This window comes from Opisthocomus hoazin, chromosome 7 (genome assembly GCF_030867145.1).
Source record: "Opisthocomus hoazin isolate bOpiHoa1 chromosome 7, bOpiHoa1.hap1, whole genome shotgun sequence".
NCBI classification, from domain to species: Eukaryota; Metazoa; Chordata; class Aves; order Opisthocomiformes; family Opisthocomidae; genus Opisthocomus; species Opisthocomus hoazin.
This window is the reverse complement of record NC_134420.1, coordinates 24,189,027-24,215,620: the sequence shown is the minus strand read 5'-3', so window position 1 is coordinate 24,215,620 and position 26,594 is coordinate 24,189,027. Positions and strand designations below refer to the sequence as shown.

The following is a 26,594-nucleotide window of genomic DNA, read 5'->3' as shown; positions in this document are numbered from 1 at the left end:
CTTGTTTCCTTTTCCATGTAATATGGCATAAAATGTCTAAGTTGCAAGTTAATAGGAAAAATCTTGCACGGGAAGAGGCTTTATCCACGCACTGCAGTCTGTCTGAAGAGATTATTCAAAGCCATGTATGTGGACATACACAGGACGTGTGATTGTGAGTGGAAAATAGTTCCTTCCTGCTCAGGAGATCCATCACCTTTACTTCTAGTTTTTATGTTCAGATGTGTTGCTGCAGCCCAGTTAATACACAAGTCAATACATTGGTCAATCAGACAAAGAAACCCCAGGGAAAAAAAAAAAAAAAGAAGTCTCTGCTCCATGGTGATAAGTATTTGTGGAAAGAACTGGACAGATAAGTAAGAAAGCACCATCTGCTTGTAGAAAAATTGTGCCACATTGTACTTCATTTGCCTTTGCTCTTGTTTTCAGATGGCCTCTAGCCTACCCTTTCTCCACTGTACAATTGAGCTTCCTGAGCCAGATTCAAAAACTGGAAAAACTGTTAAAAGGAAGCATTCAGTGAGCAGAAACCTCCTGCCGATTCTAGTACGGTTTTAAAAACGCAAACAATGGAGCCTGAGTTCAAAGAGTGCAAACTTGGGTAGATCATGAAAAATGGCTTTCCTAAATGACCTCACGGAACAATATTTAAAAAAAAAAAATCAAAAAAAAGATATACATGTAACTTCTAACTCATTCAGAGGCAGGAGTAGGTTCACGCAGACCACTTTTCCCTGCAGGTTCAGTAAGGATGCTGCTGGGAATTAATTAAATTTTTAATTATTTAAATTCCTTTAAATATAGACTCATAGCACCATAGAATCATTTAGGTTGGAAAAGACCCTTAAGACCGTGAAGTCCAACTGTTAACCTAGCAGTGCCAACTCCACCACTAAACCATGTCCTTAAGCACCACATCTACATGTCTGTTAAATACCTCCAGGGATGGTGACTCAACCACTTCCCTGGGCAGCCTGTCTCAATGCTTGACAACCCTTTTGGTGAAGAAATTTTACCTAATATCCAATCTAAACTTCCCCTGGTGCAACTTGAGGCCGTTTCCTCTCATTCTATCACTTGTTCCCTGGGACAAGAGCCCAACACCCACCTCGCTACAGCTTCCTTTCAGGTAGTTGTAGAGAGCGAGAAGGTCTCCCCTCATCCTCCTTTTCTCCAGACTAAACAATCCCAGTTCCCTCAGCTGCTCCTCAGAGGACTTGTGCTCTAGACTCTTCACCAGCTTCATTGTTCTTCTTTGGATGTGCTCCAGCACCTCAATGTCCTTCTTGTAGTGAGGGGCCCAAAACTGAACACAGTACTTGAGGTGTGGCCTCACCAGTGCTGAGTACAGAAGGACGATCACCTCCCTACTCCTGCTGGCCACACTATTCCTGATACAAGACAGGAAGCCATTGGCCTTCTTGGCCACCTGGGCACACTGCTGGCTCATGTTCAGCTGGCTGTCAACCAGCATCCCCAGGTTCTTTTCCTCCATGCAGCTTTCCAGCCAGTCTTCCCCAAGCCTGTAGCGTTGCATGGGGTTGTTGTGATCCAAGTGCAGGACTTGACACTTGGCCATGTTGAGTCTCATACAGCTGGCCTCAGCCCGTTGGTCCAGTCTGTCCAGATCCCTCTGCAGAGCCTTCCTACCCTCAAGCAGATCGACACTCCCCCTCAACTTGGTGTCATCTGCAAACTTACCGAGGGAGCACTCAATCCCCTCAGCCAGATCCTTGATAAAGATATTATATGGAACTGGCCTCACTACTGAGCCCCGGGAAACACCACTTGTGACCAGCCACCAAGTGGATTCAACTCCCTTCACCATAACTGTTTGGGTCCAGCCATCCAGCCAGTTTTTTACCCAGCAAAGAGTACACCCATCCAAGCCATGAGCAGCCAGTTTCTCCAGGAGGATGCTGTGGGAAACAGTGTCAAAGGCTTTATTAAAGTCCAGGTAAACACCATCCACAGTCTTTCCGTCATCCACTAAGTGGGTCACCTGGTCATAGAAGGAGGCCAGGTTAGTCAATCAGGACCTGCCTTTCATAAACCCATGCTGCCTGGAGTTGATCACCTGATTGTCCTGATATGACTATGATTAAACTCAGTCATATGATGATGTTAAACTCACAAGAATGTATACTAAATGCTAACTCAAAGAAAACAACATCACTGTAAAATGATCCAGGGAGAAAAGTTCTCCTACTGCAAAAAGGCAAGTCATGCTTCAGGGTGTTGCCTGTAATACTAGTCCCTAGGCCAAATCAGGCTCCATGGTAAATGGCTAAATCTCCACTCAGAATTCATTAATGTCTTACAAATAACAAGAAAAAAACAACATAATGCAGTTAAAATTCAATGGAAGGGCTTAGTGGCAGCAAAAGGCTTAAAATAAACCCCTTCTTAACGTAGACTAATGCTTATGTAACTCTTGTTTGTAGTAGTTTTGTGTGTTTGTTTTTGCATTCTTTTTTATTTTGGTGAAGAGGCTGAGACCTGAACAGAATGTTTTATTGATGTAAAATACGTTTAACAACTGGACATCACAAAGCAGGAGTGATGCCAAAGCTAATGTATACTTTGCACAATAAAAGTATTTTAGCTGTTTCCCCTGCTTGGCCTGTCATATTGTAGCTGTGTATGATGAGCTTTACCAGCTCCACTGTGGTTTGAAAAATATATCTAACCTAGGAAAATAAACCCCCACGCTAGAGCACGTGCTGTGGCATAGTGGGACAATATAGTCCCAGACTGTCTCCCAAAAGCAGCTCAGCAGCTGTTGTCTTGGTATAATTAATTTAAGCAGCAGACAACTCTATTTCAACTCAAAGTAGAAGTTCCTTGGTAAGCTGATGCTCAAGCCCTAATTTCACAAGGGCTATGCCAGACAGTCTGGACTCCTCCCATCCAGCTAGTGAAATCCCTTTTGTCCTGGTGGTCTTCGGTAAGTTTTTCCAGTCTCCCATCATTCGTCTAGCAACAAGAGTAGACCCTTTCCTACGTACGGGATAGGAGTAAGCTGATCGTGTGTGGTGGAGCAGATTTACACTCCCTCTCCCTGTCACGAACACGGCATGTGATCCTGAATCATTGGTGTTACACTGTCTCTGCAGGGAAAGAGGAAGAGATACAACCCTGACCCAAGCCTTACTGCTAACAAATACCCTTCAGGGCAGATTAAGCTTTCATTTACTCCCGTGTAATTCCGCTGACTGCTAAGATGAGCTCTGTCAGTGAGGATTCACCAAGATTACTATGCACCAAACTTCATACCATTTTTTCCATGACTTTTCAGGTGTGACTACATTTGAACCATCCGTCTTGAGTATTAGGTGATTGGCAAGAAGACACTTGCAGCTTGTTCACTTTTAATTCTGAGGTCAAGAAAGCTAGTTCAACTTTCTACCCCCTCTCCCCCCTTTTGTTTTAACTTAAGAAGGCCAGTCCTCCTAGGAACAACTGAACAAGTACAGACATTTATGCCTGCTGTTATTGCTTCAGAAGAGAGCAGTGTTTGGTTTGACGGCAAACATCTAGCTCAACACATGTTCTTAGAGCCTGAAATGAAACTTACGCCAGTCTGTCCAAGCTTATTTTCTCAAGAATAACTCTTGCTGCCTAGATTGAAGTACTTGCTGCAAAACATAAACTGGTGCTTTATTCATGGTGTTCCAGGAAGAAAACACTATTTCCCTGAATCCTTCCAAAATATTTGCTGAAACCCTGAGCCACTACTAAATAACCCTTAATAAACCTCCAAGAGCTATTTTCCCAGGTCATCATAGAATTGTTTGGGTTGGGAAGGACCTTAAAGATCATCTTGTTCCAATCCCCCTGCCATGGGCAGGGACACCTTCCACTAGACCAGGTTGCTCAAAGTCCCATCCAGCCTGGCCTTGAACACTGCCACGGGGGGGGGCATCCACAGCTTCTCTGGGCAACCTGTTCCAGTGCCTCACCAGCTGCATAGTAAAGAATTTCTTCCTTATATCTAATCTAAATCTACCCTCTTTCAATTTAAAACTATTACCCCTTGTTCTATCACTACATGCCTTTTTAAAATGTCCCTCTCCAGCTTTCTTGTAGGCTCCCCTTACGTACTGAAAGGCCTCAATAAGGTCTTCCCGGAGCCTTCCTTTCTCCAGGCTGAACAGCCCCAACTCTCTCAGCCTTTGCTTGAAGAGCTGGAGAGTGTAAAGCCTCTATTTTGCACTTGAGAACCTCAAAACTTGATATGTCTTTCCAGACCTGTTTTAGGTCTATAGACCTCAGTCTGTTGTTGTAGAGGAAGATTTGGTTTCCTTTTTCTAAAATCTTGTCCTAATCCGGCATAAGACCAGATCTCAAAATATGTATTTTCTTGATAATAAAAAATTTGGGCTTTACCCATTTCTCATATTTAAGGAGACAGCCTTAACATTTAAGGAAACATTATCTTTTATTTGTAGTAGTGTTTTTAGTACTTTCTCCAAGTACATTTTAAAATTTGTATATAAAAAGGGAGTCTATTTCTAAAGAGTTCTCAGGCATTGAGAAAGTTAGAGGCATGGCTTTTAAAGTCCTGCATTCACGTGCATATCACTTACTCAAATATAAACCAGAGTAAAAAACACTTTTTCCTCTAAACACTGCCAATTCTATGAAACCAAAGTTTTTTTGGGGGAATGCATAATTTTCAGACTAATTTTCAGTGGCACTTGTTCAGCTCTCATTAGAACCAAGTTGGAAAAGATTCTTTTGACCTCAGCATTCTGACTATGTTACAATAAAATGTTGAAATGAAATATTTTGGGAAGATGAAGCAAAATATTCTGGGATACTTTATTTTCCAAATAAATCCTCATTTTTAAACTTTTTTCCTGAACTGGAATTGGATAAGGTATTAAAATCTGCATTTTCCTGCAAATCGAAACTTTGTTCATCAGCCATCCCTCCTACTTAAGTAGACAGCCATGATCTTTGGGGAAACTGAATTTTCCAGCTCAAGACCAATAGTTTAGTGCATGAAACTGTTGAGATGTGTCCAGTGAATTAATTCTGTTTACATCTCTGCTGTTTGAGAGATAACTGCACAAAATGCCTTAAAGACTACACCTTTAGAAGGACAAACCATTGCTATTTCAGAGACTTCTTCAGAGCGCTAAATACACAGTGTTTGTGAAATATGGGAAGCAATGGACTATGTATCAGATTCTCCAGTTATATACGATGGAAGTAATCCAGACTTTCCTCTCACTTTTGGCATCTTGTGCCATAACTTTATACTTGATTTTCATTTTTTGTTCTAGTGCCAACAATATGCCTAAGCAAGTAGAAGTGCGGATGCATGAAAGTCATTTAAGTCCAGTGGAGCACAGATCCAGGAACATATGTGTGCAGTTCTGCCAGTCGCTCCACAGGAATCTGCTCCTGACTCTTACAGTATTCGGTAAGCTGCATCTGCTGGTCTGGACATTCTGTTTGTATCTGTATTTGTTCACGTGGTGCCACAGACCCTGTCTGTGGCCATCAGCTGTTTCAGCTGAACAGCTAGAGAGTAAATAGGATGCCCACGGGCTTTGTCGCTTTAGTTCATGTGCGCAGGGTGTTACTGACACAACACAGAGCAGATCCACACTGCTGAGATACATTCTATACCTGGTTTTGGATGGGGTGTGATCTAAGTCCCAAGGCCAGTCAGATCAATGTCATTCGGTAGAACTAAATGCACTACGCATTTTTTCTCTCAGTTACTTGAAAAAAAGACAAAAACACTTCAAAATTTCCTTGCCTGCATCAGTTGATGCTCTGCTACCTTTAAGGTTTGTCCCCCTCTCCGTAGCTGTAAGCCAGCGCTCCATGATCGCATCCTGAATATTGCCTCTGGCTTTAGCAGCTTCCGAACATGGAACAGTTTGACATTTTATTGTGGTTCACTGGCTCTTTGCCTGTAGCTTTTTCACTGAAAGCCCAACAGCTAGATGCAGCAAATTCATAGACATACTCTATTTTGTTATTGTTTGAAAGACCAACTGCAGCTGGTCTTGAGCTGCAAATTCCACATCAATAGTTTTCAGCCTTCAAAACCCAGACTGCTGAAGTGTTTAGACAGTATTTGCATTGAATCAGCTTTAGAAGGTGCCCGATGTGGTTCCAGAAAAAGTTTTAAATACACATATATTTTCCATTGTGTCAAACTGATACTTCAAAGAGTCATAGTTGCTGCAAATCACAACTCAGGCTTTGCTGTCAAGTTTTATTACACTGGAGACACGGGCTTGGGATCAGGAAAACAAAGGCATCCTGGATATCCATTCACAAAGATCAGGTTATGAAAGTAAACATGGCCTTTTTTTTCCCCAGATAATGCGTTAGCAGCGTCAGTCCTGAGGGAGGTTTAGGTGCTATCACTGTACAAATCTAAGTAAGTGATGAAGAGATTGTTTGTGGTTTGAGCACGTTAGCACAAAGAGAAGAGAAGGATGCAGACCATCAAAAGGAAAGAGTAAGAATTAGGTACAGAGAATCAAGTTTTCTTCAATGATATGTGCAGTATTCCAGATCAGGCACTCCCTTCCAAAGCCCCCCAAATGAAACTTGAATCTGTTTTCCTCACAAGACTGTTCTAGTTTTCGTGCAGGTTTTTCTTAGGCTGTATAATTGCTGCTCATACTGACCTTGTTTTCAAGTGCTACCATTCTTATGTTGAGAGCTGGATGTCATACTCCAAAGAGCTGGGTCCTAACCTTGGGTCTTCTGTCAGTTCTGTGTGGCCTTATATAAATCACTGCACCTCTTAGTGCTTCAATTTGGCCAACTGTAGAATGATGATATGAATTGTATTTGACTATCCTTCAATGTTTTGCAAGGCCTACACAGTATTAGTAAACCTCAATAATATTGTGGTTTGCAGCAAGCTTGTATTTGCAGAGGCAGAGTAGTACATCAGGTGCAAGCTCAGATGGCAGAAGATTCTACGTCAAGACCACTTCTCTTTAATCATGAGATACATGGGAAGCATGTTACAGCCTCGTATTAATCAGAAGACTAAGCCTTCCAAAATCTGTCTCTGTACCAAAAATCAGCTGCCTTGTGTAACGGTTTTTCTTCTAGGCTGTTCTTCTGGCTAATCAATGTGTATTCATGCATATTTATGTTATGTATCTGCTCTTTTTTATTCTTCTTCCAGGTGTCATCCTAGGTGCACTGTGTGGGGGTCTTCTTCGTCTAGCAACACCTATTGACCCTGACATCGTCATGTTAATAGCCTTCCCAGGAGATATACTTATGAGGATGCTAAAAATGCTGATCCTCCCTTTAATTATCTCCAGTTTAATCACAGGTAGGATCTATTAGCCATAAATACTTTAAGATGCTTGCAACAGATATCACCTGGTTTGCTTCTTGTGATGTAGGAAGAATCCTGTAGGTGTGTGATCCTGTCAGGGATTTTGCAGTTGCAGTATGTATTTCAGAGTTCGTTTCTGATTAACCTCATTGGCTTTAATATGGAGATGCTTCCATGAATTTATTTTCAAACACATCCACACATGCTACCTGCTTGAATATCAGAAATTTCTTAATATGCTGTTTCACCTAATTCCTGGATTGGACCTTGCAAATAAGATGGCTCAATACTAGCAAGGCTAGCCTGTTTAAAGCTATGGTGTCAGCCAGACCACAACCAGTTTGCAGGAATCAAGGGCAAAAGATGGTATGATATCGTCTCTATTTTTTAATGCCTCCTCTGTGATTAGATGGAATCTTAAGTGGTTCTCTGCAATTTAGTAGCAACAGACATTGTTCACATAAAATCTGGAGGGAGAAGCTTCAGTAACCTATCTAATCGTGAGAATTTCACAAGGACAAAAGCAGGCACTGGTAGGCATTCATTTAACTTTGCAAATTATAAAGGATTTTATTTCATGATTATTGAATTGGATATTGAGTCTCAATGTATTTGTTTGTTTCTTAAAATAAAACACCTGCAGGACTGTCTGGTTTAGATGCGAAAGCAAGTGGCCGACTGGGTACAAGAGCCATGGTCTACTACATGTCCACCACTATTATTGCTGCTGTGCTGGGCGTGATTTTGGTTTTAGCCATTCACCCAGGGAATCCAAAACTCAAGAAACAGCTTGGTCAAGGGAAAAAGAATGATGAAGTGTCTAGTCTGGATGCTTTCTTGGATCTGATCCGAAACCTGTTCCCTGAAAATCTAGTCCAAGCATGCTTTCAGCAGGTAAATCCTCCTATTCCTTGGTAATATTTTTCACATATTTTACTGATCAGGGATGTCTGTAGAGTTAATGTCATTGTTTAGGTGAATGACAGAAATGGTGATGCAAAGAGAAATAGAGGTCTTAAGTCTGGAGCAGGCAAGTGAAACAACTTTATTTATAGCTGCTTTGTTTTATGTTGTAGTTATTACTTAAATTCATAGGTTTTTTTAAAGATTATGACTTCTAGTTTGTTATTAAGTAAACTGAATTTTTTTCGTCACTTCTTATACATGTGGTCAAGAGTGCTGGCTTGAGGCTGAACATCTGAGGAATTATGGGATCTTTCTCCCAGGCTGAATTTGATCTTGATTGTTAGATACAGATGTGATGGTTCTGCAATGCCCTGTTATTAATATATGGTTGGTCTTCATCCCAGCTCGTTGCCAGTAGAAAGTACCCCAAAACCTAACCTCTCATAGCTTCTATTGCTGTATTAGAGTCCAGCCTGGGTGGGGAAAATAGAGCCAAGTAGCTGACCTACCTCCAGGTGGCTCCATCAGGCCAGCTTTGAAGCATGCTGGGAAAGAAGGATGGCTGCACCATGTGTTGCTTGCTCTGTAGGTAGATAATTTTGTCTAAAAGTTTTTCACCAATGCATAATCAAAACAGCTTCACTGCAAGGGGTAAAATAAATTAAAAATGCATGCTTCCTGATTTATATTTCTTGCATGTAAGCTGCTTTTTCCTACAACTAAATTGTTTGGCAATAATGCAGACATTTTTTTTTGATGGAATGGGGTTTGTTGCCAAACCTGTTCTTAAGTGTTCCTCTGTGAAATGGCACGATAGCTGGAGCTGTGGTTATGGCCAGATAATAAAATGCAGAGAAAAGGGGGAAGGGAGAAGAGGCCATGGGGGGTGGAGGAACGAAGGGCAACCTAAGCTGCCAAAAGGGCTTAGATTGCTTCACTTCTTTGTGGACTTCCACATAAAAACACACAGTCCTTGGGGGTTTAAAGTGAGAACATTCTCAATATTTCCAAATCATCATGGGAATGTCAGTCATGGTCAGACTGTGAGTGGCTAAACATCACATGTGGTGTGAAATGTATTTTTGTGAAATTGAGCGAGGGAAGAGCAGGGTGCTTATGTTTTTTTCTTACTTTCCCTCATCTGAACTGTAAAAGAGAGGAGAAATAGATTTCTGATCCATTGAAAGTGGTCAAATATCTCAACAAAGGGACAAAAAGAGGGAGGAAGAAGGATGAACCTAGTTGTGTCAGTTTTCTTGGAACATTAATATTGCTTTTTCAGTGTGTGCAATACTAGTGTTCCGGTCACTTTAGTCGCTAGGGATCACCAATTCTATGTACTGTTTTTTAAACTTCGTCAAAAAATCTACTGAGCATTTTGGCTTTTCAATCACAGAATCACAGAATGGTCGGGGTTGGAAGGGACCTCTGTGGGTCATCTAGTCCAACCCTCCTGCTGAAGCAGGGTCACCTACAGCAGGCTGCACAGGACCTTGTCCAGGCAGGTCTTCAATATCTCCAGAGAAGGAGATTCCACAACCTCCCTGGGCAGCCTGTTCCAGGGCTCCATCACCCTCAGAGGGAAGAAGTTCTTCCTCATGTTCAGACGGAACTTCCTGTGCCTCAGTTTGTGCCCATTGCCCCTTGTCCTGTCGCTGGGCACCACTGAAAAGAGCTTGGCCCCATCCTCCTGACACCCACCCTTCAGATATTTGTAAGCATTTATTAGGTCCCCTCGCAGCCTTCTCTTCTTCAGGCTGAACAAGCCCAGCTCCCTCAGCCTCTCCTCGTTAGGGCAGATGTTCCAGTCCCCTCATCATCCTTGTAGCCCTCCTCTGGATTCTCTCCAGTGGCTCCTCATCTTTCTTGAACTGGGGAGCCCAGAACTGGACACAGTACTCCAGATGGGGCCTCACCAGGGCAGTGTAGAGGGGAAGGAGAACCTCCCTCGTCCTGCTGGCCACACTCTTCTTGATGCACCCCAGGATCCCATTGGCCTTCTTGGCAGCCAGGGCACACTGCTGGCTCATGGTTAACCTGTCGTCCACCAGGACACCCATGTCCCTCTCCGCAGAGCTGCACTCCAGCAGGTCCGTCCCAAGCCTGTACTGGTGCATGGGGTTTTTCCTCCCCAGGTGCAGGACCCTGCATTTGCCCTTGTTGAACCTCATCAGGTTCCTCTCTGCCCAGCTTTCCAGCCTATCCAGGTCACGCTGAATGGCAGCACAGCCTTCTGGTGTATCTACCACACCTCCCAGTTTGGTGTCATCAGCAAACTTGCTGAGGGTACATTCTAACTCTTCATCCAGGTCGTTGATGAAGACGTTAAACAAGTCTGGGCCCAGTACTGACCCCTGGGGGACACCACTTGTTGCCAGCCTCCAATTAGACTCAGAGCCGCTGATGACAACCCTCTGAGTTCTGCCATTCAGCCAGTTCTCTATACACTTCACCGACCACTCATCCAGCCCACACTTCCTCAGCTTCCCTAGGAGGATATCATGGGAGACTGTGTCAAAAGCCTTGCTGAAGTCAAGGTAGACAACATCCACGGCTCTCCCTTCGTCTACCCAGCCAGTCATGTCATCATAGAAAGCTATTAGATTGGTCAAGCATGATTTCCCCTTGGTGAATCCATGCTGACTACTCCTGATAACCTTCTTTTCTTCCACTTGCTTGATGATGGCCTCCAGGATAAGCTGCTCCATCACCTTGCCCGGGATGGAGGTGAGGCTGACCGGCCTGTAGTTCCCTGGGTCCTCCTTCTTGCCCTTTTTGAAGATTGGAGTGACACTGGCCTTTCTCCAGTCCTCGGGCACCTCTCCTGTCCTCCAGGACCTCTCAAAGATGATGGAGAGTGGCTCAGCAATGACATCCGCCAGCTCTCTCAGCACTCGTGGGTGCATTCCATCGGGGCCCATGGATTTGTGGACATCCAGATCGCTCAAGCGATCCCTCACACAGTCCTCCTCGACCAAGGGAAAGTCGTCCTCTTTGTAGGCTTCTTCTCTTACCTCCGGGGCCTGGGATTCCTGAGGGCCAGTCTTAGCACTGAAGACTGAAGCAAAGAAGGCATTCAGTAGCTCTGCCTTGTCCGCATTCTCCGTCACCAGGACACCCTCCTCATTCAGCAGCGGCCCCACGTTGTCCGTAGCCTTCCTTTTGCTGCTGATGTAGTTGAAGAAGCCCTTCTTGTTGTTTTTGACATCCCCTGCCAGCTTCAATTCCAGGTGGGCTTTGGCCTTCCTCGTCTCATCCCTGCATGCTCTCACCACGTTTCTGTACTCTTCCCAAGTGGCCTGCCCCTCTTTCCACGTTCCATGGACCTTTCTCTTCTGCCTGATCTCTGCTAGAAACTCCTTGTTTAACCATGCAGGTCTCCTGCCTCCTTTGCTCGATTTCTTTCTCAGGGGGATGCATTGCTCCTGTGCATAGAAGAAGTGTTGTTTAAAGAGCGACCAGCACTCATGGACCCCCCTGCCTTCGAGAGCCCTGGCGCACGGGATTCCTCCCAGTAGCTTCTTGAAGAGGCCAAAGTCAGCCCTCCTGAGGTCCAGGGTTTTGATCCTGCTTATCGCCCTGCTTCCTCCACGCAGGATCCTGAACTCGACCATTTCATGGTCACTGCAGCCGAGTCTACCTCCGACCTTCACATCCTCCACCAGTCCCTCCTTGTTTGTTAACACAAGGTCCAGCAGCGCGCCTTTCCTTGTTGGTTCCTCCACCACTTGCATCAGAAAGTTATCATCGATGCTCTGTAAGAACCTCCTGGATTGTGCCTGCCTAGCTGTATGGTCTTCCCAGCTGATGTCAGGGTGGTTGAAGTCCCCCATGAGAACCAGGGCCTGTGACTGTGAGGCTGCTTGCATCTGCCTGTAGAAGGCCTCATCAACCTCCTTTAATTTTATCAGATTCCAAACTAATTGCCAGTGAATGCCTCTGCCACAAAGCCACCTTTCATTTGCAGAGTAAGTCATGCTCCTTTCCAGATGGAAATTGTGCCTTCTATTAGCCCTTAACTCCTCAGTGAGGTGTTAGACTTTACTTGTCTCTCCCTTTATTTAGGAGGAAGATTAACTGCATTTGATGGTGTCAGCGTATATTTTCTCTTCTTGCATTTGTACGGACTCTCTCCATGAGCATTCAGTGTTTCCTGGTTGCCTTAGGAGGAAGCAATTATTTCAGAAATCCTGCAAACAATGATTTTGAAAGGTGCACAGCAATGGTGCTGTGTAGGCATGTTCTGTGGGGGAGTTTTACGTGTTTTCCCTTGCGACCAGGCAGAAAGCAATAAAAGGATGCACTTGCAATTTTGAGACACTTCATTTGTAAATCGAACTCTGAACCATCATGGGATTTCCATATCTCTTGAATTTTTGTATGGTCCACAAGGAAGTCTTAATTTATAAAGAAAACTGCTATTCCAGCAGAGACTTCAGATCTTATGTGCCATGAAAGAGGATGGGACTATTGTCTGTAAATATGACTGTGACATTTAAATTGTTTTCTGGCTTCAGAAGCTGTTGTCAGAATCTAAACTTGATGTCTAAACTTTATGGTTTTAAAATACATGGATTGAATATGGATTATCATCCATAGTACTAAAATGTCCGTCTCAACAGGAAAGAGGTGCAAATGTTCTTTGAAATGTTAATGCACCGTTTCTGATGCCTTGCTCAAACACTTTCTAGGAACAAGGAAAGTAGGGAGCAGATGGGAAACCGTGGCAAACGGGTCCTAGCTTCCTAACCATTTTGCCTGTCCCCAGAGCCATGAAGAGGCAGGAAAGGGTCAAGGTGTGAACTGGGAGGAAAATGCCCCTTCTAAAAGCAGCAAGTCACGGATCTTTTTTAATACTCCCTTCTTCCTTTTTTCCTAGCTGTAAACTCAAGCCCATTTCTTCCCCTACCATTCCTTCCCAGCTTTCCCTTGACCCTGCCTTTCATGTGCCAGGAGGGGTCCAGATCCATTCAGATGCTGGTGTTTCCTTTTTGAGGTGGTCAGATTTGATTTAATAGGTATCTGGCAGCTTTGATAATTTTTCTGTTATCTGTCACTCATAATATTTTAATTAGAGAGCTCAGAGGACTGTTTTTTAACCATTTTAAGCTCTCACAGTTACCAAGTGAAGTGTTGGAAGTGTCCTAAGTTTTTGATTCACTTTAACCATAGATCTATGATAACTTCAGCTGGGCGGACCATCCTGAATAACAAGCCTTACTGCAGAGTTGCTGCTGTGACTTATCTTAGAGGTGCCTGCCTTTTGGTGCTGAGCAAATGGTATCAACACGTAACATCCAATCTGTGAAGCACCATTTGCGAACCATCTGGACAAAGGGGCTAACTAACTGTAAAATATTACATCATAGTAGTAAGGAACAAGTATTTGCCATACTTTTCACACTGGAGTCATGAGGAAGACTCCCAGGACTTTGTGACACTTGGAACTATTGAAAAACAAACTTATTTTTGGAAAAGGGGGTAAGAGGTTGTGGAATGCATGTCTAATCCTTTAAAAATAGAGTTGTCTGGAATTTCAAGTGAAGACTCTTTATTATTATTTCCTGATCTCCCATATGGATTACATTCAGTCTGTTTCCATTCTCATCTTCTCTTTTTATTGCCTTCAGATCCAGACTGTCACGAAGAAAGTGCTGGTGCCACCACCCATTGAAGAACCACCTAATGTCACTGACTCTGCTTTTGCTATGATGAATGAGACAGTGCGCGAAGCACCACCAGAAGCCCAGCTGGTCATTAAGAAGGGACTTGAATTTAAGGATGGCATGAATGTTTTGGGTATGAAAACTTTTTGCTTGTCAAATACGTACATCATATGTATGACACAGCTTTTGGCTGTGACTGGGTAGCCAGTATTGTCTGATCCGCTCTTCAGTGTGAGTTTAGTCTCCCTAAATAATCATCAAATGTTGTCACCTACTGGCTGCCCATTGATGTCAGAGATGAAAATCTAATGGTCTTACTAGAAATATGAATGTATCACAGAAGCAATCAAGTGAATTTTTCTGGATTGGCAGCTTTGCAGCTATTAATTGGAGTTCAGTGGGGAAGCACGTAGGAGGTACCCAAAATATCCTTTCATCCTAGAATTAGCCTACCTAGGCTAATACTAACACACATTGGCAAAACAGTATGGGGGAGAGCTTCAAGAGGCAGTGCTTTACCCACTCACTGAAGAATCTGAGCTCAGTTGTTTCAGTTGTAGGTGTCTTGGGCATGCTGAACTAGAATTTGGCTGGAGGCAGAGCCGGAGGTGAGAGGTGGGGTGTGAACCGCACCACCCAAGAAAAATCCCAGAGAGGCTTGACACATCTCTGAGTCACAACTCCCTCCTCCTTTCATCTTGGCTGCTGACCTTTACCAGCTGCAGATTGTGAAGAACTGTTGTTGTGCCATCTTGTCTGGACAAGCCAGCAAGTGGGGGTGGTATGAGGGCTTTGCCTATCTCCCACCCCTTCCTGAAGCACCTGTTCGGGCTGGGGTGGGGGTGCAGGAGAACGAGGAGCCCCCACACCACTTCTGCTTTCTCCGCTGTGCCTAGACTCACTGTGTTGTCAGCCCAGAGTTGAGTGCTCCTCCTTCACCTTCTTCCTGATGTGGGTGAAGTCGGTCACAAATTAGCTCTCAATTTGTAGCCTCTTTGGCACGCCTACACTTACTGCTCTGTGGCAGCATGTCCACAGGGCTGAGGTTGACACCTGTCTTTGTAGATGTTGTCCTCAGAGTGGGACAGTATGTGGCAATCCCTAAACCACTGCTTTATCTCACCGCTAGGTCATCACTTTTCAGGGGCAAATGGCCGCTGACAGACTCCTTGCAGCTGGTGAGCTGCTCCTGTGAACACAGTGGCTGCTGTGCACGCAGAGCTTCCCCAGATGTGGGTGAGCTGGTTGGCAGCGGCTTCTTTGCTTAGATGTAGGGGAGACAGCATCAGTAAGCTGATCAGAGATGATTTGTTTTGCTGTGAAAGTGCAGCCTGCTCTACAAGAGTCGGGAGCCACCGTATTCTGCCTGCCTCCATGGCTCCTCCTTCAATTCAATATCTGTGGGCAGAAAAGTCGCTTTCTTTCAAAGCTGCAAATTGGCTTTTTGCACCCTGCGTGAGGCAGCAGCTCCTTGCTCATGCTGTTACCCTCACCTGCTTTTTTCTCTCCTCAAGCTCCGCTTATGCATTAAAATGAAACAGTGTTTCTAATGTGAGAGATGCACTGCATTTAGTGCTGGACTTGTTTTGTGCAGGCTCTGTTACGGAAACAAAAAGAACTAGAAGGCTGAATACAATTCTTACAGAAAGGAAATACACAGTTTAGGTGGGGGATTTGCTGTAGTATTTTGACCAATGACTCTCACATGTTGCAGAGTTTTTTGGCTTGGTGTGCTTTCGTTTGGTTTTGAATGAAGAAGTGAAAATGTTGGGGAATTGCCATCCAGCTTGCATAAACTGTAAAAGCCAGGCAAATTCCTGCAAATATGAACCAATGTGACTCTTATGACTAATGTAGCAGCTCGTTTGGAATTAACGAACAAAACCACCTACTAATATTTTCTGATGCAGAGTCTGAATTCCAGGAAGTGACTTGATCTTTGACTGAAAAGCTTTTCATCATTTCTCTATACTCTGCAGCACACAAACATACACTTCACTTCTCTACTCCAGTGACTCAACAAAGATAGCTTGGTGCTAAAGAATGGCCTTATGTCCAGGAGACTGGATTGGGAAAAAAAAATAGTGTGGTTGCTAAAGCCAGCATGAGGATATGGAACAGCCTGTCTTTTCCCAGAGTACTGATAGCTGAAATTCCCTTCTCTTGAATTCTTTTGTGTCCTGATGGGTTTTTCCTTAGGAATTTCCCAGCTGAGCTCACACATTTGTTAAATACTGAACTCCTATCATGACTGAAAGTTTAGCCTCAAAGGGTGGCTAAAGCTTCAAACCATCCGTCAGTATCGGTTAATAATCCCACTCTGGACACTGAAAATTGCTGGGTGGTAAAGGTTAGTGCTGGAGACACAGCTCCAACGTAATACAATACATGACAGATGCACTCAGTTGTTTTTTCACACTGATAGTCCAATACTCCAGACTTTCACACCTTAACATCTAAATTTGGGAAACAAATGTTGCTTGTATTGAATTGTATGATTATGTATCCACTGATAGCTGGTTTCAGTAAGGTTGATGTGTTTAATGGGAGTTCTGTGGTTTAGCTTATAGTGCAATACCCACCTTCTCCTCCCACCCCTACCTTCTTCATTTAACGGGAATACTCCTGACCTGAAGAAGTTATGTTCTGGGGCTGCTTTTGCCTTTCCCTTTACTACAGAACTGACTAGTCTGTAGGCTGAATCTGTCAAGTGACTTTTGTAAAGCTTGAGAAAAACGCTCTTGGTCTCTGGTGGCGGTTTTAGCAACAAAAAGAAGCCATGATATGGCGCTGTGTGTGGCACTGAGGAGATTATGGTGCAGGTATTTTTTTGATGATCAGTTCAATTCAGGAAAACAGAAAAAAACGTAGCTGGGCTGTCAAATTGGAATTTAGTAAAATATTGAAGAATAAAAGATGTTCTGAATATGATCATGAAAGTTGAGAGTGAGTCGACACTAAAAAGTCCCAAGAGATATGTAATACACTATAGCTCTGTAAACTGGATTAGCAGATATTAAGACATTGACTAGGTGCAAAAACTTCCTAAAAACCATGGGTTTACTTGCTTTTTTTTTTTTTGTCTTGCAATTTTTTCCCTATAGGTTTGATAGGATTCTTTATTGCTTTTGGCATTGCTATGGGGAAAATGGGAGAACAGGCCAAGATGATGGTGGATTTCTTCAATATCCTGAATGAGATTGTAATGAAGTTAGTAACTATGATCATGTGGTAAGTTTGAAGTTCTAACTTACAGAACAAATAAAAGATTTAAAAACTCATAAAACCCTCATATAGCATAAAGTGGCCACAGTTTGTTAGTAAACAATATAATTAAACAGTTCATTTTTTAAAGCCTTGACAGGTGTGTTAGAACCACAGCAGCATTATTTCTATTTGATGGAGATTATTTAGGACCCAGTTTGAAGTATTTCTGAAAGTATTCTGCTCTTCGTTTACTGAAATCCAAGACATGCAGGTACCAGCAAAGGACTTCAAATGCCACGTTAATTATGGAAATTCATTACATAGAAGGACACCTAAGCAAGCAAGAACACCCCACAGAGGAACATCCAAATCTTCCTGGGAGGTTAGCATAATCTCAGGGTATTAGGCAGGAGATATAATTACCAACAAGCCCGGAGACAGGCTTTATTCATTGTCTTCTGTACCAAAAATACTTTACCACCAAATAAAATTCCAGTGGTTTTCGGTGATGTGTAGTCCCTCCACCCGTAGTTTCTGCAGAATCTGTGTCTTACAACCTGTCTGCAGTGGGGTCATGGGAAGGTATCCATCCTGTTTTTGAAGTATGCCCATTTGCAATAATGGGGCCTAGCTTGCCTTCAAGGGAATGACTTTTACCAATTAAGACTGAGCCCTTGTTTACATTTCTGGAAGAGGATTCTCTTTTTTTTTGAGACATTTCTTCCAAGGGCTTCCCCAGAGCTATTTGTACACAGTGCCAGACGTGGCCATATCACACAGAACCAGTTTTTCAGAACATAAAAACGCATTGCTACGTTTGTCATTGTACTACTGTGTTTCGTGTCTCCTAGGTCTTTGAGAGCAGAAATAGCCACTCCAGCACAACACACGCATCGTGGCTCATTGCTCCCCGTGATTCCCTGGTGTCCCTGGAAGTGGTTCCTAAGTTACAAGGCAGCGGTTTGCCTCTTCTCTGAGGTTCTACATGGACACAGTTTATAGAAAAGGGAATAGAAAAGGGAGCAGGGTGCCTGAAGTGCGAGTCTTCAGCATCATCTGTATCTCAGAGGGAGACTCTCATGCAGGAGCGATGCAGACAGCAACAGCGATGCGGAAATGCGTAGAAGGAAGAACTTGAAGCAGTGATGTTGCATTCCTGTTACGCTTCTGCTTTTCTGCAGATGATCTTGCTGCATAAAAACGTAGTTATTTTTATTCACAAAGCTCTACTGCTTTCAGTAGTTATTGTAACCTGCTGCTCTAGACTGTAAAGAGACGGTGACTACACTCTCAAAACACTCCAAGAGCTAGAATTCACTCTTACTTCACTTAGCACCTAAGATATAATACCTTGCCTACAGTATAAACTTTCTCTAGTAGTCAGTGTTGCAATAGCAGGAAATTGTTCAAGTTTCAAGAAATTCACTGTAAATGTTTATTTTTTTACTGATGTGCTTTTTATTTCTCTTTTTGTGAGAAAGGAGATTGATGTTGGGAATTCCACTTGTTCATCTCTGCCTAGAATTTTTAAAGACAAATGCACTTCTTTATGCAGAGTTACATTTTGTTTGGTTTGTGATTTCTCTGCACAAAGAGCTGTAACTCCCACGGCAGCTCCAGACTCTCAGGAGCGTGGCATTGCTACACAAACATCAAACAAATTAGACATCTGGCTCTGACACTATGTAATTCTTTATAAGAAACATGCTTCATCAAGTTCATTGAAACATGGCTTTTTATAACAACTGGTATAACAGCTGGCCTTCATTTCAAGTGACTGAGGGCTTTCTAAATTTTGGGCACATTGCTTGAGAGACTGAGAGATGTTTCTTACAGAAAACATGAAGCACTTTTATTCTGAAAGTCAGTTTCCTTTGTATTGTCTTTAATTAAGCATCCAAAATGCTAATCACTTTTGAAAATATACATTGCCATGTATTTTGAGAGAGGCATTTTGTTTACTGTTTCTCCATGTTTCACACACTACTTTTTCCCAGCTTAAGTTTTGTAAAACAGATAGAGAAAGTGAATGTGACTTGAAATTCTATAATGTACTAACCCTTACCAGTGCAGGTATAAATATTGTCTTCTATCCATGTACTTTCAGGCATTTTTCCCTAGAGGTGGTTATTACATTCTAAAAATAATACCCATGCATTTCAAATTTGTCTGTTACCAAACTGTGCTACCATTATCATCCCATTTAAAAGTTCCATTCATGCCATTGGGAAATCATATGACTGAGGTGACAAAACCCCTACCCTAAGTAAGAAAAGCACATAATTGATGGAGAATCCATGAACTAAGAAGCATTTGTCCAAATTATTGAAAGAACATAACGGAAGCATTTGCAGTCTTCAAGATAAAAGCATTTCAACAGATAGTTTAACTGAAGCAAATAATGCAACTCCCTGAAACCAGAAAAGCAATGGGTTGTAAAAGTTGTGTATTATCAACAAATACTACACCACTCTTCGTAATGCTCCAAGCCTGTGTAACACTATAGTAGTATTGTACGATGTTATTCCAGGATCAAAGACTCTTCAGGTAATGCGTATTCCATTCGATGGTATGGAATAAAATTAAGTAGATGGGGAATTCATTGGAGATTGCCATTATTTTTTTAAAACATGTGAAAGCTCTCTATTGAATTTCCACCAATTCCTCATCTGCATCTCAGTGTTGAGCCTGAAAGCCCCCTACTCTTTCTCCAGTCTATACTCTGTTGAGCACAATTTTTATGACTATGCTGCAAAGACTAGTTCTGTCTATGCTTGTTCTCTTTCTGCAGGTATTCCCCTTTGGGCATTGCTTGCCTCATCTGTGGGAAAATCATTGCAATCAAGGACTTAGAAGTAGTTGCTAGACAACTTGGCATGTACATGGTCACTGTGATTGTGGGTCTTGTCATCCATGGAGGAATATTCCTGCCTCTGCTCTACTTTGTGATAACAAGGAAAAGCCCATTTTCATTCCTTGCTGGGATTTTCCAGGCGTGGATCACAGCACTAGGCACAGCTTCCAGGTACACTTTAGAAATAACAGCTTGCTTTACTTGTTAGCAGATTATTCGCTGCTGTTTAGAGATAATACATCTGCTGTTCTGACCTTCACTGCAAAATCATTTTATGCCATTGAATAAAAGCTGTTGTTAATCCAGCCATGTTGAAATAAATAAAAATAACCACACACCTTTGGGATTTTTTAGAGAGGTTGTGCAGACAACTGCACAGAGTTGGGAGACCCACTTTTTGTTTTCTGGCATTGGCCAAGTGACTTGTGCAAATTGTGTTACCTCTGTATTTGTTTCCTCAGCTAGGAAACAGTGATAACTCTATTTTGAAAGCATGCTAAGACCAGGCCATTGCACTGGGGGGGGAGGGAAATGATGCTAGGTTTTCAGAAAGAAGTGAAAAAACCTCTCATGTTGTTCTTTCATCCATTTGGCGGAGTAAGGGAACTTCACTGAAGAGCTGAACATTTTAGACTCGTTGCTAATGCACAGAACAGACTCAACAAAGTGTGTGGGCAACTCAGCTCTCAGTAATAAAGAGATGCTTTACATTGATGCAATCAGTACATCTTGTGCTGAAAATATTTTTCAGTTAAATACTGTATTTTAAAGTGTTTTTCTTCAATAAATGTTTTATTTCTGAAGAAAATTTAATCTTCCATTTTAATTAAAAAGTTGAAAACAAAAAAGCCTTGAATTCAGGAATGCCTTGAAAGAACTGTAATTCACCTGCTTCTTTGGCTCAACCCAAACCACTCTGCTGAACAACTTCTCCCCTGACGAACATGAGGCTCTGTTTTCTATGACACTACATTTTTATAGTTACATATCTCAATCATCTCCCTTTTCCATGGCTTAATTATCTGTCAAATGGAAACATTAGTGGATGAATGAGTGAATTGGAAAGACCCTGAAGTTGTAAGGCACTAGCAACAATATGCTGCGAGTTTTATCTGAGAAAACTTGGTGAGTCTAGTCCTTTACTCTTCTATGAGCAAATTAGTAGTTTTGCAGAGGCAATGACACCAGAGTTAGTGGGATACAATAGTGAAGACCTTTGAGAAATTCTGGCAACTCAGCTGAAGAAAAGCAAATAAACAACAACAGATGTGCTCCAGCTGCTTCTGTATGAAACACCAATTAAAAGGAATTTCCCCAGATCAGCTTTCTTTTCAGAACAGCTTCTCAGGCAACAACCGACTTCATTTAGTGGTGGACTTAACCTCAAAAAAGCCACAGAAAAGTAAGGAACGAAAACATGTTCCTGTGTTGGGTTTTGTGCTTGTTGCAGCAAACTCTTTGCCTGAGGCAGGCAGACCTGCTAGGAAAGGGAAAAAGTAGAAGGTACTTGCATCTACGGGAAAAAAAAGTATGTTTGGTTTTCAGCAGTATTTTTTGACAAAGGTGTTTTATTTTGAGCAAATGAGTGTGATAGCCTGAACTATTCCCACAAAGGCTGGGGATCTGTGCAAGGAGCTTTTCCTCTCTTCCAGCCATCTATCACATCTTTTCCTATCCTCCAGCTGTGTTTCATATCCTTTCCTGTCCTCCCGTGTCTGGGAACAACATGGATTATATCTTTTTGCCTGGCTTTTTCATTCCTTAGTGCAACACCGATTTCTCAATTCAGAGCAAATTCACAATCAAAGAAACTTAGGATTTGTCCCTATGCTCATAGTTCTGTCCATCAGAAGACATCTGGAACTTGTATTTGTGAACAAAATGCAAGCCATAGTTCATACAAGTGTCTGATAAAATCTCTCATGCTCTCATCTGTACTTCAATTCACGTTCATGTCTTGGCCTCAGTCCCACCTCCAGCTAAATGTAGGTTTAATTTTAATATTGGCTAAAAAAGGCTTGAGTCACAGCAGAAAATGGAAGTAGAAAATGTAAACAATGATAGCAGAATTTCTGACTTTGGTCCCTTATGTGTATTTGTTATATTGTAATTATGTCTTCTCTATTTTTTTGCTTTCTTTCCTTCAGTGCTGGAACATTACCTGTCACATTCCGGTGTCTTGAAGAAAATCTAGGCATTGATAAGCGTGTAACAAGGTTTGTGCTTCCTGTTGGAGCAACTATTAACATGGATGGAACTGCCCTTTATGAAGCTGTGGCTGCCATCTTCATAGCACAGATGAATGGAATTGAGCTGGATGGAGGCCAGATAGTTACTGTGAGGTCAGTTCGAAATACTTGTAGGCTTCGTTTCTACAGACTGTAAAATGTGAAGCTTTGGTTTGGATACCTTCTCGATAGCTGTGGGATTCACTGTGAAGTCCATGGATTTCTAATAATGATGTACAAAGGAATGTCACATACATAGGTCCTAGTTCTCTGGTGACATGCATTTTCTACAGTTTGCAGCCTTAGTGCATGCTGGTTGTGCTTTACACAGTTTTGCAGTTGACAATACGATGTGAAAGACAGCATTCTCTGCCCTACGCAATGACTTTTTTGGTGCAGAGGGATGCTACAAGTGATATATGGGGCATTAACTTTCTAAAATGTGTCTGCTTATATACATTGGAAGAAAAAAACTATACCTAAAAATTATATCAATTTATTTATGTTTCCCTGCACTTTTTCTGTGACTTTGGTGAACAGCAAACAAAATGGACTGAGAATAGCCCAGCCTGAGGGTGAGATTGCCTGCAGCATGGTCTGGATGCTCCCAGAGCTTTTATCGCTAACCCAGCAAGTATTTGCTCTAGTCTTTTCATATCAAATTGTCATATCTAGGACTAAGCTGAATATCTGGAAGGACAGAGAAAAGTACCCATTAAAAATGGGTAAGAGTGATTGAAGACTATTTGCTGGTCTGGACTTTTAAGACCTATTAGGTAGGGTGACTAATAAAGAGCAATGGCAAAGTTATGACTACTGCAGCTAAAGTTAATTTACAACGGAAAACTTGATGAAGGCACCAGGCCTAACATGTTGCATAGTTAAAATGGAGCCACAACTGAAGGCTGCCAAGTTTGCCTGCTTCCCGTAGTTTTTACCCACCCACCTTTCTTTTATTAAACCCTTTCAACACTAAAGAAAATCCTGCAAAGGGATGTCTAATTCTATGTTTCTTGCCCAGCTGTACAAGTTCCACATTTTCCGTTCCTTTACTTCCTGCCCCAACCCCTGAAATAGCGAAGCCGAGGTTTGTCAAAGGTTCAGGGCTGCTTCTAATGAAGGCAGATGCTAGACCTGCATGATGCATATTTGTTGCTAAGACTGAAAAGAGTCATTGCAGAGATGCCACATATTAAACTAAACTGAGACCAGGGAAATTCAAGTCAGGAATCAGCTGTTGTCCAAGAGATTTGATAGGCTTGAACCCAAGTTACTCCTCTTCTCCCCCTCTGAGGGACTGTCCCATTAGCTCTTCCTGATCTCACCATTTCAAGGCTGCTGTAGCCAGCCTTGTGACTCACATTTACTAAGCCAGCAGCAACTTTGGGCTATCTGTAAGAAAACCACTGTTTCTCCTCTTCATGCAGTATTGCATTTTTGCTACAACAATACGACAAAGACTATCTCTTGAGGTGGCAATACAAATGAATGAAGGGTTATTAGTTTTTTGTCTGTCAAATCCAGTTTGTGATACTAAGGATATTCAAATGACCCAGACATAAACTCATGAAGACTTAATTAGCCTTTGACAAGCCTTAGTTACTTCATAATGGTCATGTAGATCCTCTGATTTCCTGCCTTCTTTGGGAGAAGGTGATCTTGGAAATGGTAGCTAAAGCCAGATTCTGCTTAGACCTGAACAGTGCTAGCTTCGCTCTCCTCCAGCCCTGTAAGCGCTGCTATGAGAAGGCTGGCAGGAGCATTTCCTCACAGAGCTTGGAAGCAATCCCTTACCAGTTCAGGCTGGAAGTGCCTGAGGAGCTGGCACCGTGCACAAACCCTGACGGCAGAGCAGAGCATCCTGCCTGCGTACCTGCTGGACCTAGTTGGGTGTTCAGCAGGCCAGGTTGCACTCTAACCCACACACCTGACAAACACACTGCAACCTGGTCTGTCTGGGTCAGACCCAGCCACCTACCAGCTCTACGTCAAGCTAACATCCTCACAGATCTGTTCTGCAGCTAACAGCCCAGGTTTTCCCCCACAGAGGCCTTTCTTCCCTACTTCTATGTTAGAAACACTTTCAGGTTTATTGGGTGCATTCACAGAAGTACAACCATGTTACTCATCTCTGTGTTTAAGACAGAGATAACTTTTCCTTTACCTTTTTCCTTTTTTCCTTTTTTCCTTTATTTCCCTTTTTTCCTTATTTCTTTTTTTCCTTTTTTTTCCTTTTACCTTCTGCCTTCTTCTTTTTTCCTTTTTCCTTTTTTTTTTTTTTTTCCTTTTTCATTTCCTTCCCTCTCCCTCTCCTTCTCTTCCCAGTTTTTCTCCCCTTGTCTTGGCCTCTGACAAATTTGTTTTCCATTCTTCAAAGGATTGTCCAGTGATACTGATATTTGTTATGGTCTGTGTTGTATTTTTACAAACATTTGGAGCACAGACATTCACCCTACTGGTCTTCATCAAGAAACAAGAGAGGCAAAAACAAAGACAGGTTTGAATTTATGAAACTATTAGATGAATTTTGCTTTTTCGTCTAGGGTGATTTGTACCTATGCTTGGCAGATCGCTGGCTTGTACTGTGGGAGTTTCAAATACCAAGACTTTTACTCTTCTGTACTTGCTAATAACCACTTTCTCTCAGCCATTACCTCACAATTCAATCTTCGAGTAGCATAAATAAACAGAAATTAACTACCCTAAAAATTCAACCTGTAGCCATCAAAGTTCAGCAAGTCTGGATGATCAAAACTCAGGCTTCAACACCCTGGATGTGTTAACAGAGCTCAGAAAACAACACCAGGCCAAAGATTTAAATGTCATAACCAACTTACAGAACTTAAAACTCTCAAACATCTCTCTTACAACTCTAAAACAACCTCCATAAATCTGGCCTCCTCTAATAAATATTTTGGAGAAACACAAGCTTGAAAACTGTGGCCTGAGCTTACCACGATTTATCATACAGTCATTAGTTTTCTGGGAAGCACTCATTAAAAATAAGACCTTCCTGATGGCCACATGAGTATGCAATGAAAGTGCATGTTCCTTTTCCTGCCACCCTCATTTGATTTTTTTTTTTTTTTTCAGTTTGACTGCCACCCTTGCAAGTGTTGGAGCTGCCAGTATTCCCAGTGCGGGACTTGTCACTATGCTTCTGATCCTTACTGCAGTGGGTCTCCCTACCCAGGACATCAGTTTGCTTGTTGCTGTTGACTGGCTTTTGTAAGTTGTGCTGACTCCACTGCTCAGTGCAGAAAAAGTAGTGAAGTGATGCTTGTCTCTAGTGCTTTTCAGCCATTGGTCTTAAAGAACTATAAGACTCTCCTCTGCAGTTGAAGCAAAGAAGATAGCTTATTTGATGAAGTAGGAGACACTGTAAGCAGCTTCTCAGCTGGTACAAGTTGTTATACAGCTGCTGAAGTCAGTTTCTATGAGCCAAGGATCTTCTTGTAAGACCCTTGGGCTCATGCTCACACATTTTCTTCTTCCTAGTGATGCCTCTCCACCACAGACATAGCTCAAGAGCAGTTTTCTGTTCTTTGCTTTCATATTACTGTTTCTTACAGTTCTGATCTAAAATTAAGGATGAATGCTGAAAATGCAGGTTCCATAAGGATGTTGTCAGCAATTTACAGGGTAATTTGGGCAATTGTAGTATCAAATGTTTTATGTTCATAGTGGGAAAAGTCTATTTCTTTTTGTGCATAAGAAGGTAAAACACTTTTAAGGAAGAAACTCTTCTAGAGCAGGATATAAACCAAAGACAAAGGAGAAAGCAAAGTGAAAGAGAGAAGATCATTCCCTAGTTTGATTTTACTGACAGATTCCTCAGACTGGAAAGACTGACTTTCATTCTGAAGGACTTGAAATCAAAGTCCTTCAGTGCCATTGCAGGTCCTCCGACAAGCAGCAACTAACCCACAGATAGTTTTCCAAGGCTTTTGTTCCTCAACGTTTGAGTACAGAAGCTGTATAGTAGAGACAGAGCATATGCCAAGCCACATCCTTTCTCATGTTGCCATTTGACAATGTGGATGTCTTTCTGTCACCTGTGCAGAGCCGACAGGGACTCGGTAGTCATCTAAGCTGCACTGGCCTCTAGAGGCTTTTATATTGTCCTGTACTGCTGCAGCGCAGTATATTCTGGTCAACAGCCATCTCTCCCCTAATATTCTTTTACGTAGTAAAGATATATGTTTCTGTTGTGCCAGCTGTGGTGCCCAGAAGGGGAGATGTAAGCATGACCCTGGACTATTTGTGCATTTCCTCCTACACTAGCAGCCTCAGCTGCCTGCTTGTGGTAGCTTTCAGTCCCAGATACACTGCTAAAATTATGCAAGGAGGAACAGCAGAGTTGAGAATGTCAAGATAAAATAGAAAATGAATTTTCTGATATC

The 26,594-nt window shown here is 42.4% G+C and overlaps 1 protein-coding gene across 1 annotated transcript in view; it reads left to right on the top strand.

Moving 5' to 3' along the window:
* Positions 1-26,594, top strand: part of SLC1A2 (solute carrier family 1 member 2) — a 95,645-nt gene that overhangs the window by 50,326 nt on the left and 18,725 nt on the right. The window contains exons 2-9 of the mRNA XM_075425084.1: positions 5,292-5,431; positions 7,172-7,324; positions 7,974-8,224; positions 13,867-14,035; positions 17,007-17,133; positions 19,901-20,134; positions 22,111-22,305; positions 25,285-25,419. Of these exons, the coding sequence (XP_075281199.1) occupies positions 5,292-5,431; positions 7,172-7,324; positions 7,974-8,224; positions 13,867-14,035; positions 17,007-17,133; positions 19,901-20,134; positions 22,111-22,305; positions 25,285-25,419 (1,404 nt within the window). The remainder of the gene's footprint in view (positions 1-5,291; positions 5,432-7,171; positions 7,325-7,973; positions 8,225-13,866; positions 14,036-17,006; positions 17,134-19,900; positions 20,135-22,110; positions 22,306-25,284; positions 25,420-26,594) is intronic.